General features: G+C 40.4%; 1 protein-coding gene across 1 annotated transcript in view; it reads left to right on the top strand.

Moving 5' to 3' along the window:
• The first annotated feature begins 5,683 nt into the window (after positions 1-5,683).
• Positions 5,684-17,253, top strand: part of Brwd3 (bromodomain and WD repeat domain containing 3) — a 103,315-nt gene continuing 91,745 nt past the window's right edge. Inside the window, exons 1-6 of the mRNA XM_057760142.1 lie at positions 5,684-5,862; positions 5,996-6,054; positions 6,257-6,286; positions 6,688-6,747; positions 14,349-14,499; positions 14,885-14,983. Of these exons, the coding sequence (XP_057616125.1) occupies positions 5,832-5,862; positions 5,996-6,054; positions 6,257-6,286; positions 6,688-6,747; positions 14,349-14,499; positions 14,885-14,983 (430 nt within the window). The 5' untranslated portion in view covers positions 5,684-5,831. The remainder of the gene's footprint in view (positions 5,863-5,995; positions 6,055-6,256; positions 6,287-6,687; positions 6,748-14,348; positions 14,500-14,884; positions 14,984-17,253) is intronic.

The raw sequence follows: 17,253 nt of genomic DNA, 5'->3' as shown, positions 1-17,253 counted from the left end.
CACTGCTTTAGATTAATAATTAATATTTTGCTTTCCTTGTTCAAATTTATGATTGTTCTTTTCAGTGAGTTTTAAATTTTAGTTACTATTTTACATGCTAACCAAAGATATCTACAAACTGAGCCATATCCTTGGCTTGTGAAATGTGGTTTTAATTCTGTTTGCATTTTATTTATTTTCTGTGTATGTGTATTCCTAGAAGCACGTACCATGGCACATGTGAAATCGGAGGCCAACTTTCAGGAGTCAATTCTATTTTACTCTGTGGATGTGAGGATCCAACTCAGGCAGCTCGGGCTCTTCATGACCTGCAATATGATTTTAAGGAGGACAATATGTTCAATTCCTGAAACCCATATAAAAGTGGAAGCAGATGGGCTAGAGAGATGGCTCAGTGCTTAAGAGTACTGACTGATCTTCCAGAAGGTCTGGGTTCATTTCCCAGCATCCACATGGTGGTTCGCAAGCTGTAACTCCAGTTTCAGGGGATGTGATGCCCTCTTCTGGCCTCTATAGACACTGTACTCGTTTGATGCCTGTGCATATGTACAGGCAAAAACATTCATATGCATGGAATAAAAATAAATAAATTGTTTCAAAAATACTTTTTAAAAAAAAGTGGAAGGAGAGAACCAACTCCACAAAGTCCTCTGACAACCACATTCAGACAGGCCCATGTACATACATAATGCACACACATCCACACAAGCATAAAATAATGGTGAATAAGAGTTATTTAAAAATCAAGATCATGGGGCTGGAGAGATGGCTCAGCGGTTAAGAGCATTGCCTGCTCTTCCAAAGGTCCCGAGTTCAATTCCCAACAACCACATGGTGGCTCACAACCATCTGTAATGAGGTCTGGTGCCCTCTTTTGGCCTGCAGGCATACACGCAGAATATTGCATACACAATAAATAAATAAATAAATAAATAAATAAATATTTTAAAAAGTAAATAAAGATCATAGCTGGGTGGTAGTGGCTGTGATGTCTGTGGGCGGCAGTTGTGCACACCTTTAATCCCAATACTCCAGAGGTGGAGGCAGGTGGATCTCTGATTTGGAGGACAGCTTGGTAAACAGAGTGAGTTCCAGGACAGCCAGGGTTACACACAGAGAAACCCTGTCTTAAAAAAAAAAAAAGGCGGGGCCGGGCGGTGGTGGGGCACGCCTTTAATTCCAGCACTCGCGAGGCAGAGGTAGGCGGATCTCTGTGAGTTCAAGGCCAGCCTGGTCTACAAGAGCTAGTTCCAGGACAGGCTCCAAAGCTACAAAGAAACCCTGTCTCGAAAATCCAAAAAAAAAAAAAAAAAAAAAAAAAGGCGGGGCCGGGCGGTGGTGGTGCATGCCTTTAATCCCAGCACTCGGGAGGCAGAGGCAGGCGGATCTCTATGAGTTCGAGGCCAGCCTGGTCTACAAAGGGAGTTCCAGGACAGGTTCCAAAGACAAAAGCATACTTTAGTCAGTTGTGTCCCCTCAAAAGTATGTTCATGTTCTGACCTAACTACCAGTGAATATTACCTTGAAAATAGGGTCTTTGTATGTACAATTATAGCACTAACATGAGATCATTCTAGATTTATGATGGGCCTGAAATTCAGTGACTTGTGTCCTCACACGTTTAGTGGTAGAGTGCATGACCAGAATTTGGGAGGCTCTGGGTGGATCGCTAGACACATACACACACACACACACACTACGGTAAAATTTGACGCTGGACCACAAATAGATAGAAGTTATGTGAAGATGGAGGAAGACATTTGAATTATGCTGTCAACACATCAGAGAATGCTAAGGAGCCATCAGATGCTAGGAAAGGCAAAAGGAATTCTCTAGCAGAGCATTCAGAGGGAGCATGCACTCTGCCACAGGCTGGTTTTTCATTTCTGGCTCTCATGTAAAGAGAACAATCCTCTGCCTTCTTAAACCCTCTGGATTAGACGTTGTTATGGCAGCCCCAGAAAACTAGTGCAGCAACCAAGTAAACATTGTTATTACATTTTTTTTTTTACATTTATTTAGTGTATTTGTGGGGGGGCAGGGGTGCATGCTAGGGCTGTTACTATTCAGGTCTGAATACTAACAAGGGCAAAAGTGTGGAAGTCAGAGAGAAACATGAGTGATCCTGTTTTCTCCTGCACTATATGGGTCCTAGGGACTGAACTCAGTTTCTCAGGCTTGGTGGCAAGCACCGTCACCCATGGAGCCATTTGCTGGCTGTCTCACTTTTCTTCTTTTCTTTCTTCCTTTTTTCTTTTTATTTTTGAGGCAGGTTGATCTCACAATCACTGGATAGCCAGCCAAAGATGGTGCTGAACTCTTGCTCCTCCTGCTTCAGATTCTCAAGTGCTAGGATTATAAGAACATACCACAATGCCTGGCAACATTTCATAGTTTTCTACATAAATTCATTTTTACTGTAACAGATAAAATTTTTTCTCCTCTCCTAATAAAACTTTGAAAAAAATTGAAAGAAAGCAACATGGGTCAGTGGGTAAATGCACTTGCTGTCATGCCTGACAATCTGCATTCAGTATAGGACCCTCGTGATGGAGGGCGAAAACTAACTCCAATATTCTCCTTTCAGACCTACACACACACACACACACACAGAGAGAGAGAGAGAGAGAGAGAGAGAGAGAGACATAGAGAAAGAGAGAGACAGAGACAGTTTGGACTGGTGACTCTGTGATATTGTGATATAAAATACTTGAAAGTGTCTGATGAATTAGCATTAGTTCAGAACAATGAAGACTTTTGGTGGGAATATACACATTTCAAATCTTCCTTCTTACTACTTAGTCCAGAAAATTTGTGCTAGTTCATCAGTTTCTTTTTATGGTTTTTAGAGACAGGGTTTCTCTGTGGTTTTGGAGCCTGTCCTGGAACTAGCTCTTGTAGACCAGGCTGGTCTCGAACTCACAGAGATCCGCCTGCCTCTGCCTCCTGAGTGCTGGGAATAAAGGCGTGCGCCACCACCGCCCGGCATTCATCAGTTTCTTGATAATCATCTCCAAAATTCACCCGTACTGGCTGCTCTGTGGAAATGGATTCAGGCCTTTAAATATCTTTCCTTTTGTTAGTTTACTTTGTCAATAGAGAACATTAGAAGCAATTTAAGAAATTTTGCTTCTTTGAGTTCCTGAAGTGTTTATACCTGAAACACAAGGCTAATCTTTATTTTCTTTACTCTTAATCAATTATCACTTCAAATTCCTGTTAAAATAATTATTTGCCTTGAGGGCAGGTGACATTTCCCCCCTCATATACACAATTTTTTTTTTTGAGACAGGGGTTCTCTTCTGTGTAACAGTCCTGTTTGTCCTGGAACCCGCTCTGTTGACCAGGCTGTCCTCGAACTCAGAGATCCACCTTACTCTGCCTCCTGAGTGCTAAAATTAAAAGCATGCACCACCACTCCCCGGCTAAACAAATAATTTTTTTTTTTATTTTTTTATTTTTGAGACAGGGTTTCTCTGTAGCTTTTTTTTTTGGTCCCTGTCCTGGAACTAGCTCTTGTAGACCAGGCTGGCTTCGAACTCACAGAGATCCGCCTGCCTCTGCCTCCCGAGTGCTGGGATTAAAGGCGTGTACCACCACCGCCTGGCACAAATAAAAATTTAAGAACAGTTTTTATACAAAGTAATTTCTTGTCTTAAAATTCTGTAAATTTGTAGGGTTTTATCTCTTAATTGCATCGAAATCAATAGTTAAATGAACACAAGGATAGTTATGCCACATACCTTTTGAAACATAACACAAATATATTCTCATATGACTTCTTTCTTCTTCTTTTGTTTTTTTGAGACAGGGTTTCTCTGTAGCTTTGGAGCCTGTCCTGGAGCTAGCTCTTGTAGACCAGGCTGGCCTCGAACTCACAAAGATCCGTCTGCCTCTGCCTCCTAAGTATTGGGATTAAAGGCGTGTGCCACCACCGCCAGGCCAGAAATTCTGTAAGTTAAGTAAGTATGGTGAGTATTATTTATTCTTATATTTTACACATAAGGAATACAATTAATAAAATGTGAATACTCTAAAATCATATAATAGTCATTTTTCTTCTCTGTATAATGAAGAAAAATAACCTGTCTCATAGGTCACTGTAAGAATTAAATGAGCTACATACAGCAGGTAACATGTGATAATGACTTGGTAAAGGTTAACTGTTAATTACATTATATTATATTGAACCATAAAAGTATTACTATTTCAGTAACCCCTTACAAAGATTTTCAGAGGTTTTTATATTTCTTTTATCTACTTTTTAAAAATAATGATTATGCCAAAGATAACCATAGCATTTCATAATTACCTTGTAATGTTATTATTTTCTGAACAAAAGAAACGGACAAAAAGAGTTAGTGAGGATAATTTGTTTATGCTAACTTAATGGAATTCTAGGCCCACTGTGTTATTGACTGAGCTCCGTAAATCTGAAAACCAAACTCCCACTATCAATTTAGAAGGTGAACCTTCAAACTTGAGTACTTCAATGTAAACAATGTATACAGAGTCTGTTTTGCCAGCAGGTTTAGCTTCAATGAATTAGGATTTCAAAGTAGAGAATGAGAACAGAATGTTAAAAGAAAGTGGCTAAGTCAAGTAAACCAGTTTACTCCATCTGTGACAATCATTACACAAGTAACTTTGATCGCTGAAGACTTAACTACCCATCGCCAAAAGTGCTGTGTGAAGAGTTGAGGCTATATATTAAAACGATTGTAGTCTCATTTCTAGGAAACAATTTGTAAACTAGCAAGCTGACTTATGCTTGAAAGGTGAGCACCCCAGGAAGCAGGGCAGGAGGATTGCAACTAATTCCTGGTGAGGCTTGCATATATAGTGACAGCATGTCAGAAAATAACGTTTAAAGGGCAAAACAAAACAAAGTATGGTTTCTATCCAAACTTCAATGTATATTTAAGAACTTTTAAAATGTTTTGATAGTGTTTCAAAACAGAATTCAAACTTTACCTACAGAATTTGGGAAAATACATTATTGAAAACTTCAGAATTTGGAACCGGCTTCCTGGTTGAAGTGTAAATTTCTCAAGCAATATTTATAGCATCAAGGGGGATATTTTAAGTAGTTTACTATAAGAATATTATTTCTCTACTCATCGGGTAAGTACAGCACTTTCATTTGGTGCATTGTTCCTCGTTTGGACACAAGACCACAAGTGGCTAGCACCATTTCCTTGGGGTAGAGACAGAACAAACAAACCAAACCCTTTAGGTGACCTATCGGAGTTAGGCCAAGTTAGTCCCTTACAAGTTTCTCATGAAAGGTTCCCTCACCGGAAAGGGTCCAATCGCCCTTACAGGAAGGGTAAGCAACTCCGGAGCTCCGAGACGCCAACGCCACCACAGAGTTTTAGAGAGGTTGCCAGAGTGTCTGCCTGCATTTAGCACCTCTTCCTCCTTCCCGGGGCAGTAACTAGGCAACCCCAGGCCGGCTCAGGCGGCTGGAGCAAGGCAGCAGCCTCAGTGCCTCTGGCGGCGAGCCGTGAGCGCTGCAAGCGGCTCCCTCCCCTTTCCCCCCTTTCCATGACTCCACCCCTTTTGCCCCCGCCCACCCCTCAGCGACTTCGGCTCCTCCCTCTCCTTCTCTCTTGCTCTCCTTCCTCCTCCGCCTCCTCAGCTCTTGGGCTAGAATATCTATGGGTCGAAACGTGATGCGATGAATCCGAGAGAGACCGAAACTGGGACGAGGAGTGCAGCGGAAGCGGCGGGACTCCCAGGCATGGGGGCTTCACCACAATAGAGGCAGCACCCCCACCCGCACCCGCCAGCCCTCCGGAGCAAAGCCCCCAAACCCCCTCGGGAAAAGGATGGCGGCGGCACCTACCCAGATCGAAGCCGGTGGGTAGCTGAGCCAGGGGCTAAAGGGATGGGGGCTTTGCGCGACGGCTGTCAGAATTTTTTTTTAAAGCTTGTATCTCTCTTCCTTGCCTCTCTCCCAACATCTCCCCCCACCCCCCCACCCCTTCTTTAGAGCTGTATTACCTGATCGCTAGGTTCTTGCAGTCCGGACCCTGTAACAAATCCGCTCAGGTGAGACGGAGAAGGATATCTGGGAGTGTTGGGGAATGGTACCAATGGGGAAATTGAGGCACCGGGTGAGCAGTGCAGTGGAGGGTGAGGGAAAGGCCGGCCTCGATTAGTCCTACAGTCAGCGGCTGTGTTGGAAGTGGGGAGGGAGGAATGGGTTGGCGCCCCAATCTGCTTCTCATATCCGTGTTTCCCTCTTCCCCAGGTGCTAGTGCAAGAGCTCGAGGAGCATCAGGTATGGACCCCCTTTGGGAAGGGCTGGGGAGGGCTGGGGAGAAACTGGAGGAAGGGTAAGGTAGGTCAGGGGCCGAGGGCAGGGGCCCGGAGGGAGCCTTCGAGCTGGACACTCCGGGCTGTTGTCACTTGGGGTGAGCCGGGTTCTTTCTCAGAAGGGGCGGACAACGTTGGGGTCTTAACTCGTTGCCTTTTATTCCTGCGGGAGACGTTTTTTCAGGATTTCCTTCCCTTTGGCCTGTCCCCCCAGCCCCCACCCCCGGCACGGCGGCAATAGCTGTCCGGTCTGGAGATATGAAAACACTAGAGGGTCTAGGACTGGGCTCCAGGCTGGGTGCTGCTGATGGGGAGCAGAGGCTTTTCCTTCACACCCCCCCCCTTTTCTTTTCCTCTGGCCCCCAGCTGATTCCGCGCCGCTTAGACTGGGAGGGGAAAGAGCACCGAAGAAGCTTCGAGGATCTGGTTAGTAAACTTTTCATTTCAACTTAGCCCAACTCTTTCTCCACTCCCTCCCCACCTTGTGCCCCCAACCCGCCCCTGACCCTTCAGCCCGCTAGGCTCCCCAAGCCTGCTGTTTGGTGTTCAATCGACTGCCCCTTCCCCCTCCCAGCGTGTCGGGAAGGGTACCTTGCCCTACTCCAGCCTTGCTTATTTTCACCCGAAAACTTTGAAGAATGTGAGTTGGTTATCTGAGGTGCTGTGTTGTGGATTATGACTCTGTTACAAACATCGGAGAAGGCCCATTGTAGGGGGAGAAGGGACAGAAACCAGGGGGTTATCTTGGGGCACGTACCAAGGACTGACGCTGGCCAATGACAGCGTTGGTAACAGCCCGGAGTTCCGGATTAGTGGAAGAAAACTGGTTTCTGGTTGGTCCTGGCTTGAAATACGGGAACTGAGGCCAGGCTTGGGTGTTTTTTTTTTTTTTTTCTCTCGCTCTCTCGCTCTCTCTTTTTTCTCCTTTTTCTTTCTTTCTTTCTTTTTTTCTTTTTAGAGGGAAAGGGAGAAGGAGCTCAGAAGGGGGAACTGACTCGTAAATGAGAAAAACGACACAAATAAAGATACTAAGGGACCACTGAGTGATTTCCAAGATTTGCCGTCTTTAGATAATGGACTACTGAATAAAAACATTGTTGTATATTTCAGATCTTAGAAAATAGCTTGTTAATTCATCAGTAAATTGCATTTGTACAGATACATTTTTACTAAATCAAAACTATGGATTATGACCTTTTAGGAATAGGTGAACAGGATTAGGGAATTAGGAGACAACAATGGGCATTTTTAAAAAACAGAATATACTTTAGTTAAGAACCAAAGCGATCGGATTGACTGCTGTTTCTCCTGCATCTATGATTCGTAGTGTAAGTGCACCTTCTGCTCTGCACAGAGACAAAAAGGTGACCCTTTATATTTTGGGAAGGAGGTTCTTCTGTTGGTCACAGATGTAGAATTGTATGAGAATAAAAAGAGTGATGAAATCTAAGTTCACTAAATTCAGCTCTCTTTCCTCCAAATAAGATCCAAATGAGGAAAATCAGACAAAGTAGAAAAAAGTTGGAAGGGTAGTAGAATAAATAAAAAGAAAATTTATTTAAAATTATATTGTAATAAGAAAACCTTTAAATTGCTGAGGTATTCCTTTTGATAATTTTTGTGTACAGTATTTCAAGAGTGAAGCGTGTAAATTGTTACAGAAACTACTGTTTTGCAAATCAACAAATGTTATAATTGTAATAAGAGTAAATACCACCATGTTAATGGTTATAATTTTTCAGATGGCTATAAATTATTTCTGAATACCTGTTACTACTTTTAATTTTTGGCCAGAAGTTTTATGTTGTTGCTCTTGTTAGATATGAGTTCAACTAGTACCACAGAACGTAAAACCAAAGTATTCACTAAAATATGTTTTATCAGGTAACTACTGATACACATTTGAAAATAGTTTGAATATCTAGGTGTATGGATAGTGCTTTTCTTTACGTTTTCCCTTTCCAGTTTTCATATGTGTGTGCACGTAGATTACTTTTTGAGCAAATGGCAAAAGGAAACTTAAAACTATATTTTCAAAACGAATGCAATAGGAATTCAGGTAATTAAAATTTTCTCCTTACCACCCAATTTTAATACCAGTTTACTAGTCCTTTCTTAAACTGTAAAAGCAAATTTTTACACAATTGCAGTCTGTCCATTTTCTGCTTTGTCTTTCTGGCAGTACTTTTGCATGACTAGTGTTATTTGCATAGCCAGACTTGTAATGGTAAGAAAAACCAATTTAGTTGTATTTTAGATACTATGATTTGTCCTCGATTTCCAATTGATCTTCTAAGTTACAGTGACTTTTTCACTAATATTTTTGCATAATTAGGTGGTCTTTTTCTGCTACCTTCTCCCCAAGTCCCTTGGACTTTGCTCTCTAAAGTGGATTTCTAAATAAGGTCAAAGGAGCTCATCAGCTTTGTAGCTTTAATCATATATTGAAGACCACTCTTCAGAAGGCCTGAGTTGATTTAAATAGAATTTTCTTTATTAGTACTAGGCTTGCTTAACCCTTAAGTGTTACTTTTTAAAATTATCGTTAATGCAGTTATCTGTTTCTATGGACTTGGTGTCATTTGTTCATATATTTCTGTACTGTTAGCTTGTTTGATGAGACAGGGTCACATGCTGCTGTGTAGGCTAACCTAGAGCTCATTATGTGGTTCAGGCTTGCCTCAAGCTTGAAGCAACCCCCTGCTTCAGCCTTAGAAATGCTGGGATTACAGGTATAACCCTTCTAATTAGTATTTATTTATTTATTTGGTATTGTTACACAAGGTTTCCTTGGATCTGTGAAGTTTGGTGTAGAATCTGAGATACTGTGGTGACTTCAAACTTATGTTCCTTCTTCTGCAGTCTTCCCAGCAGGCACATACCACCATGAGCCTGGCTACATTTTCATAAACATGTGTGCGAACACACACACACGATGGAATCAAGGGTATTGTGCATAAGCTACATTCCGAGACCTTTTTTATATATATTTAAAATTTTGAGCCAGGCTGTGGTGGCGCACACCTTTAATCCCAGCACTCTGTGAGTTCGAGGCCAGCCTGATCGTCTACAAGAGCTAGCTCCAGGACAGGCTCCAAACCTACAGAGAAAACCTGTCTCGAAAAACCAAAAAAAAATTTTTGATATGCAGAGGAATTTTTATATTTGACTATATAAACCATGTACCCTTGCTTTTTTCATTTAAAGTTTTATATTATGAACTTTGTTGTTCTTTTTTTATATCCCCCTTGTTCACATTTTTCATCCATGAAATTGAAAGCACTAGTTAGCAATTGTATTAGAATGACATAGGTTGTATTACCCTTATTTAATATACAAAATACATGAGGCAATAATATTAAAATAAATGTATCAAAGGTATATGCTCAAAAAGATTATATGTTCATTAGTGTCTGTAAAAAGAGTATAATTGTTATCATTCTAAGAATTTTCATCTTTGCATAAAACATTCAGGCTCTAAAACTCTTTTGGTAGTTGGTGATTAAACCAAATGAACCATGCATATAGGGCAAGCACTATGACTGAGCCACAGCCCTAGCCCTATTAAGAGTGTTTCATATTGTCATTTGATTCATAACAACTACTTTAAAACAATATATTAGCATTCCAGACATACCTATATTCCTTTCTTACCTTGCCCAACTTTTGTCTAATTGCTAACAATAGCTTGAATTGGTTACTAGAATAGCAGACTATTTTTGAGTGCTGGTAGCATAGTTATTGACTGTGTAAGCATGGGAGCAATTTAAACATATGTGATTTAAAATCTGCTCTATGACACACAGTCACAGTTACGAAGAACAGAATGGAGCATGTGAAACCCAAAACATTTGCTCCTCAAGTCCAATGCAGTGTGTGTTTTTGTTTTTTTTTTTTTTTTTTGTTTTTGTTTTTGTTTTTCGAGACAGGGTTTCTCTGTAGCTTTGGTGCCTGTCCCGGAACTAGCTCTTGTAGACCAGGCTGGCCTCGAACTCACAGAGATCCGCCTGCCTCTGTCCTAACACTGAATGATATGGTAGAGTTGTCGGTCTCTGGAACCTGGGGTTGCTATTGACTTACTAGAGTCATTGTACGTGTTGGTGCTCACGTAAACAGGTTTTTAGCACTTAAACTAAGTATAACCTTCTGAGTCGGTATGTTAACTGTATGTATATTTTCAGGGCTGACCATTTGGTATTAGATAACCAATTGCTATGCTCTTCCCTGGAGAAGACTATTTCTCCCGGTCTCAGCATTCCTTACTATTTTTCATAGAATATCTTTTATGGATTCTTTAACAATTTCATTCATGTAAACAAAGTGTCTTCCTAATATTTGGTCCATACACCTTATTTTGAGGCAGTACTTCTCACAGAGTCTACGATTTGGATTCAGCTACAGTAGCTGGTCAGGAAACCCCGGGATTCTCTTGTGTCCAACTCCTTAAGGCTAGGATTACAAACCCATGCTGCCGTGCACATGGCTACTGACGATCCCAACTAAAGTTCTCCTGATGGTATGGGGAGCACATTACCCACCTAGCCGGCTTTCCAGCCTGAAATCATCTTTGTCATGTTTTTTACATGACTGCTAGTAAATTTGAGTGCATTTTTTCAATTGTTTACTGATTACTTAGGAAACTGGTAACAAATAGCAATTTAAAGACACTTTACTGTTTCATGTACATTTGCAAATATTGTATTTGTGTATACACATACACACACATACACACTCATACACAGAGATTACTTAAGCTGGTAGCGCAGACTGAGTTTACTCCCTTCCTTGTACCTTCACCACTAAGCAACTTCTTGAATATAGAAGTTGCCTCTGTACTTTTCTTGATTTTTATCTACATTCAAGTTTAGAGCCCTTTTAGCACTCTTCCTTTCCCTCCCTCCTCCTCTTTTGTTTGTTGTATTTAGACAATGTTACATTGTAGCTTAGCTCTGGTTGTCCTGGAACTTGCTGTGTAAACCAGAGCGGCCTGGAACTCACCAAGATCTGCCTGCCTCTGCCTCTGCAGTGCTGGGATTTAAGAAGTGTGCCCCAGGTCCAGGGTTGTTTGAGGTTTCTTTTTCCTGGGGAAATCTTGAAGCTAGTAGAAAGAGAAAGAAATGCTATTAATACTGATTAACATTCCAAAGGAGAGTTGTAGGGAGTCTTAACTCCTTGTTACCTGTGCTGCTGCAGAGCTCTCTGGAGCCAGACCTGGTGACTCACCTGGAATTCCAGCATTTAGGAGGCAGAGGCAGGTGGGTCAGGTCTGGAAAGCAAATTCCAGGACAGCCAGGGGCTGTTACTCAGAGAAACTGTGTCTGGAAAAAAAAACAAACAGAGAGGGGGGAGGGAGGGAGGGAGGGAGGGAGGGAGGGAGGGAAGGAGAGAGAGAGAGAGAGAGAGAGAGAGAGAGAGAGAGAGAGAGAGAGAGAGAGAGAGAGAAGCACATTAGTTCTGCTTAGAGAAGAACCAGTTACTATTTGTTTCTGCACACCTATCCCCTTTCACAGTAACATTTTTACATAATCATCTGAAAATGAGACATTTTTATTTCTGTAAGGTTGTCAAAAGATTTAAGATGTGAGTTTATGATTCAATCCTGACTTTTAAGTAAACCTAAAATATTAATTAGAGAACACTTAAGAGACACAGCTCCTCCTACCTCTAGGGAAAAAAACAGATACTTTATTTTTGCTGGGTTCTTTTGGTTTGCTTTGAGTTTTTCTAGACATGATTTCTCCGTGTCGCCCTGGCCCATCCTGGAACTTACTCTGTAGACTAGGCTGGCCTGGAACTCAGAGATCTTCCTGCCCTTATTTCCTGAGTGCTGGGATTAAAGGTGTTTATACCACTGCCCGGCTCTTTTTGCTTCTTTAGGTCTCTACTAACCTCAGGCACTTTGAGTTTTGATTTATTTCTATTTTCTAGTTTGTTTTCTCCACAGGGACTGTCATTTCTCTTAGGGCAGTTAAATCTTTTTGAGGAACTTGGGGAAGGGCATCATGTATCACTAGGTATACTCTACCTCTAAGGTAGTTATGTAAGTTTTTTTTTTGGTTTTTGAAGACAGGGTTTCTCTGTAGCTTTGGAGCCTGTCCTGGGACTAGCTCTTGTAGACCAGGCTGGTCTCGAACTCACAGAGATCCGCCTGCCTCTACCTCCCGAGTGCTAGGAATAAAGGTGTACGCCACCACTGCCTGGCCTTATTTAAGATTTTATAACAAGTACAAATAATTATTAAGTTGGTCAAGGGCCAGAAAATATTTGCCAAGAAAGACATCCATGTAGAGTCTCCCATATAGCATTTACTTGCTATAAGGAACTCAGTTTCTCCAAGAGTGTTGGAAAATTTGCATGGTTTATATATATATATATATACATATATGTATGTATGTATATATATATATATATATATATAGTGCCATAAGGCTTTTTTCTTTCAGATACTGTATATGTACACGAGGCATACTTATAAATAAGCTAATGTGAACGGTTGTTATCATGTACGGAGACATTAGGATATCAGTTTCTATAGATCATATTTTTAGATCGAATCACCAGGTACTTTGATTTTAATATTATTTGCATATTTTAACGAAGTAGAGTATAAGTATTTGGCTGTTAAACCAAACTGAAGATATGAACAATAATGCAAAGTATTTCCTTGACCTTTGATCCAAACCTGAAGCTGAACTTTCTGAGTACAAACCTGAGGCAACATGGTCGCTGTTCTTTCTGAATATCATGACCATTGCCTAGGTTCTACCTATTTTACTAGATTACAGTTAATTTTGGCAAAAGCTTACGAAAACAATTGCCCCGAAATTCTGGGTGTGGTGATACATACCTGTTAGTACTTTTGAGAAAGTCTTGCTATGTAGCTCTGGCTGACGTGCGACACAGTACTTAGTGCATGTTAGATTTACGTGCAGCACAGTACTTAAGTGCATGTTAGCTTTAAACTTTTTGTAAGTTTTGTAATTTTTTGTAACAGGCTTCAACCCCCAAGTGCTGGAATTTTAAGCATGTGCTACTTTGCTAGGCACTAGTGGTCCTTTCTGCTTTTCTCTTTGAGACAAGATCTTACTAAGTCCCCTTAGGGGGCCTTGAACTGCCAGGCTGGGCTTGGACTCTTAGAACGTAATCTGCCTGAATTTTTGCCTCAGAATCTTTTCTTTTTTTTCCCTTCCTTCCTTCCTTCCTTCCTTCCTTCCTTCCTTCCTTCCTTCCTTCCTTCCTTCCTTCCTTCCTTCCCTCCCTCCCTCCCTCCCTCCCTCCCTCCCTCCCTCCCTCCCTCCCTCCCCCCCTCCCTCCCTCCCTCTTTCTTTCTTTCTTTTTTCCTTTTTGGTTTTTCGAGACATGGTTTCTCTGTAGCTTTGGAGCCTGTCCTGGAACTCACTCTGTAGACCAGGCTGGCCTCTTAATTCACAGAGATCTGAGTGCTGGGATTAAAGGTGTGTGCCACCACTGCCTGGCCCAGATTCTTTTCTTAACCAGTTACTTCTCAGTACTGAATAAATGAAGTCAGAGAGTTTACACATCACTTTTTAGGTTTTTTCTTGACATGATCGTGTTTGCTATTTTGTACCACATTTTATAACAGCGTTAGGTTAAAGTGATTTAATCTGTAGAATAGAGGCTTGTGCTTTGTAAATTATGCTATAGCATCATTTAAATATTCCTTGCTTATTTTGTCTTTCATTTTTAAAGATTTATTTTTAATTATTTTAAGTGTGTGTGTGTGTGTGTGTGTGTGTGTAGGGCAGCGGTGTTAGGTTTCCTGGCATTATAGGCAGTAAGCTATCCAATGTGGGCACTAAACTGTCTGCAAGGTAGTATGTGCTCTTAGCCGCTGAGCCATCTGTCCAGCCCCATTGTGTGTGCCTGTTTCTTAAAATTAGTTCAAATATTAGATTATTAATTTTAATTTTCTTGATTTCATATTTTAAAATACTTTGCTCTACTATGGAATGAGTTGATACCTTAGAACTAAGTGTTTTTCCCTGTGCTCTCTTTATGGTTTCTAGGTGGCAGCCAATGCACACATTCCTCCAGACTACCTCCTTAAAATTTGTGAGAGGATTGGTCCCTTGTTAGATAAGGAGATCCCTCAGAGTGTCCCTGGGGTACAGACATTACTAGGTGTTGGTCGGCAGTCTCTGTTACGGGATGCCAAAGGTAAGGACTCTTTTAGATATTTAACACTGCTATACAGGAAGATTCAGAGATCAATGCAGTTTCAAATGAATATTCATATGTCTTTAAAAAATACTTTCTTTTAATTTGTGTGAACTTGCTGTATTTTAATAAATTTCTAAATATACAAGTGAATTTCTTTCCTTTTTTTTGTTTTTTTTTTTGGTTTTTTGAGATAGGGTTTCTCTGTGTACCAACCCTGGCTGTCCTGAAACTTACTTTGTGGACCAGGCTCACAGAGATCTCTTCACCACCTGGTTACAATTGAATTTCTAAAGGTGTAAATCAGGTCCTTTTGTGTTGAGTAGTGGAAAAATGTTTTTGTTTGTTTGTTTCTTCCTTAACTGACTTTGGTCTTTTCATATAGACTGTAAGAGTACACTATGGAATGGGTCTGCCTTTGCAGCTCTACACAGAGGCAGACCTCCAGAACTACCTGTAAATTATGTGAAACCTCCAAATGTGGGTAAGTAATATCATGCAAGTTATGAACATATTCTTGATTCTTTTTACTTGTTCCTTTCAAGACTGGGCTTCTCTGTAACAACTCTGGCTGTTCTGGATCTTGATTCATTCTTGAATTCTTTTGATAGCAAAAAGTAGACACCGCGATTGAGTTTAAAGTATAAACAAACTGTTTACATTATTTGAGTTAATTTTTTTTGAAGATTGATTTTTATGTATGTGTGTGTGTATGTGTATATGTATACTATAGGCCTGAAGGTGCCCGAGGAGGCCTGAAGAGGGTGTTGGATCCTGCTGAGGTGGAGCTACACGCAGTTGTGAGCCACCCAGTAGCTGGGAACTAAACTCAGGTCCTCTAGAAGAGCAAGCACTCCTAGCCACTAAGTTTTCTATCTAGCCCTACAAAATTTCTTAATGGGAACACATAACTAAAAAATATTATTTATTTATTTATTTATTTATTTATTTATTTATTTATTTATTTATGTATGTGTATGAATGTGTGTGGGTGCACGTGCGTGTGCATGCATACATGCAACTACACAAGTTTGGAGGTCAGAAAACAACTTGGAATTTTTGGATTTCTACCATCTAGGTCTTGTTACAAATGCAGATCAGCAGGCTTCGCTGCAGGTACCTTTACACAGTGAGCCATCTCATGGCACCCCAGGGCTATATGTTCAAAGTGATTTTCTACCTAAAGCAAATGTCATTTTGTGAAAGGTGATCTATTTTTTGCATTTCATTTCCTTCTTCACAGAAACTTGGTTTATTTTTGAGACAGGATCTTCTGTAGTTCAGGTTAACCTACAGTTCACTGTAGCAGAGGATGATCTTGAGTTCCTGATCACTTCTGCTTCTACTTCACAAATGTTGAGATTATAGTGGTTCCCTGCCTCTGAAACATTTTTGAACATATAGTATGGGTGCTTTTGCCATATGGTTTTCTATTTCTATGTCTCTTTATTGAGTTTCCACAAAATTTTACAGGGAACTGTTTAAAGATAGCTTTCAGAAGGAACCAAATGTGTGTTCTGTTTATATTTCTTTGCCAAGTTTATAATGATGTTATGTATTTTCTATCAGTCATCTTTCTATTTATTTCTTGTTGTTTTGTGACACGGTCTTGCTGTTTCCCATACTGGATTGGAATTTGCTGTGTAACCAGGCAGTGTTCTAACTTGTCTCTTGAGTCTTGGAATTAGAGGCATGAACCACTCACTACACCTTGCTCTATTATTTTAAGACAAAATATCCTCGCTTTTAGTTCTAGTTTACAGAAATTCACATCCCTATTTGTTCTTGGGACATCTTTAGTCAAATCGCCTCAAAGAATTACTAGTTACTAGTCTACCAAGATGGTAGATCTCAGTCTAAATATATTGTGATTAGAACTAGGATTTACAAAGTGCTTGTAAAACAAAGGTGCTGGAATGTCATTCTGCTTTCACAAAAATTATATATTTTTCTATAATTCATAGTGTTTTACACACTGTGCCTTAATATTTGGATGGATAATTTTCAAATAAAAAGACTGGAACACTTTTTTTTTTTTTTTTTTTTTTTTTGGTTTTTCGAGACAGGGTTTCTCTGGCTTTGGAGCCTGTCCTGGAACTAGCTCTTGTAGACCAGGCTGGTCTCGAACTCACAGAGATTCACCTGCCTCTGCCTCCCAAGTGCTGGGATTAAAGGCGTGCGCCACCACCGCCCGTGGAACACTTTTTGTTGTTGGCTTTTTAAAAGAAAATTAGACAAGGTCTCACTATGTATCCCTGTTTATGAACAGTTTTTCAAAGGGAATACTATTATACTATCAAATACAGTAAGTTAACAGAACATATTAAACCCTAGGGGTTAAATATATTGAGAGTAGAGATTATTTTAAAAGATAATTAGCCAAAATCATTGATGAAATGTAAAACTTCATAAGAGAAATTGGTTACTTAGGAGTGCATTGCTAACATTCATAGCCTGAATGTTACTGGAAAAATAGACAACTGGGTTAGGTCTTAATCGGTTTGTGTTGCTGATAATATTTTTTTCAGTTTGTCAGGGATAGTTTATATACCAGTATTTTTTACTTATAATTTATTGACTTGAGGAAGGCTTTTTTTCCCTCATGAACTTATTTGTGTTCAAAGACATATGTACCTGCCTGTTTGTTCCGAGTGCTCGGACTAATGGTGTTGTGTAGTACAATGCCAAGCTTTACTTTTTTTTTTAAAGATAGTGTTTTTTCCGTGTATCCCTGACTGTCCTGGAACTCACTCT

The sequence above is a fragment of the Chionomys nivalis genome, chromosome X (assembly GCF_950005125.1).
Source record: "Chionomys nivalis chromosome X, mChiNiv1.1, whole genome shotgun sequence".
In the NCBI taxonomy this organism is placed as follows: Eukaryota; Metazoa; Chordata; class Mammalia; order Rodentia; family Cricetidae; genus Chionomys; species Chionomys nivalis.
Note: the sequence above shows the minus strand (reverse complement) of the source record. Positions and strands in the feature narration are given on the sequence as shown.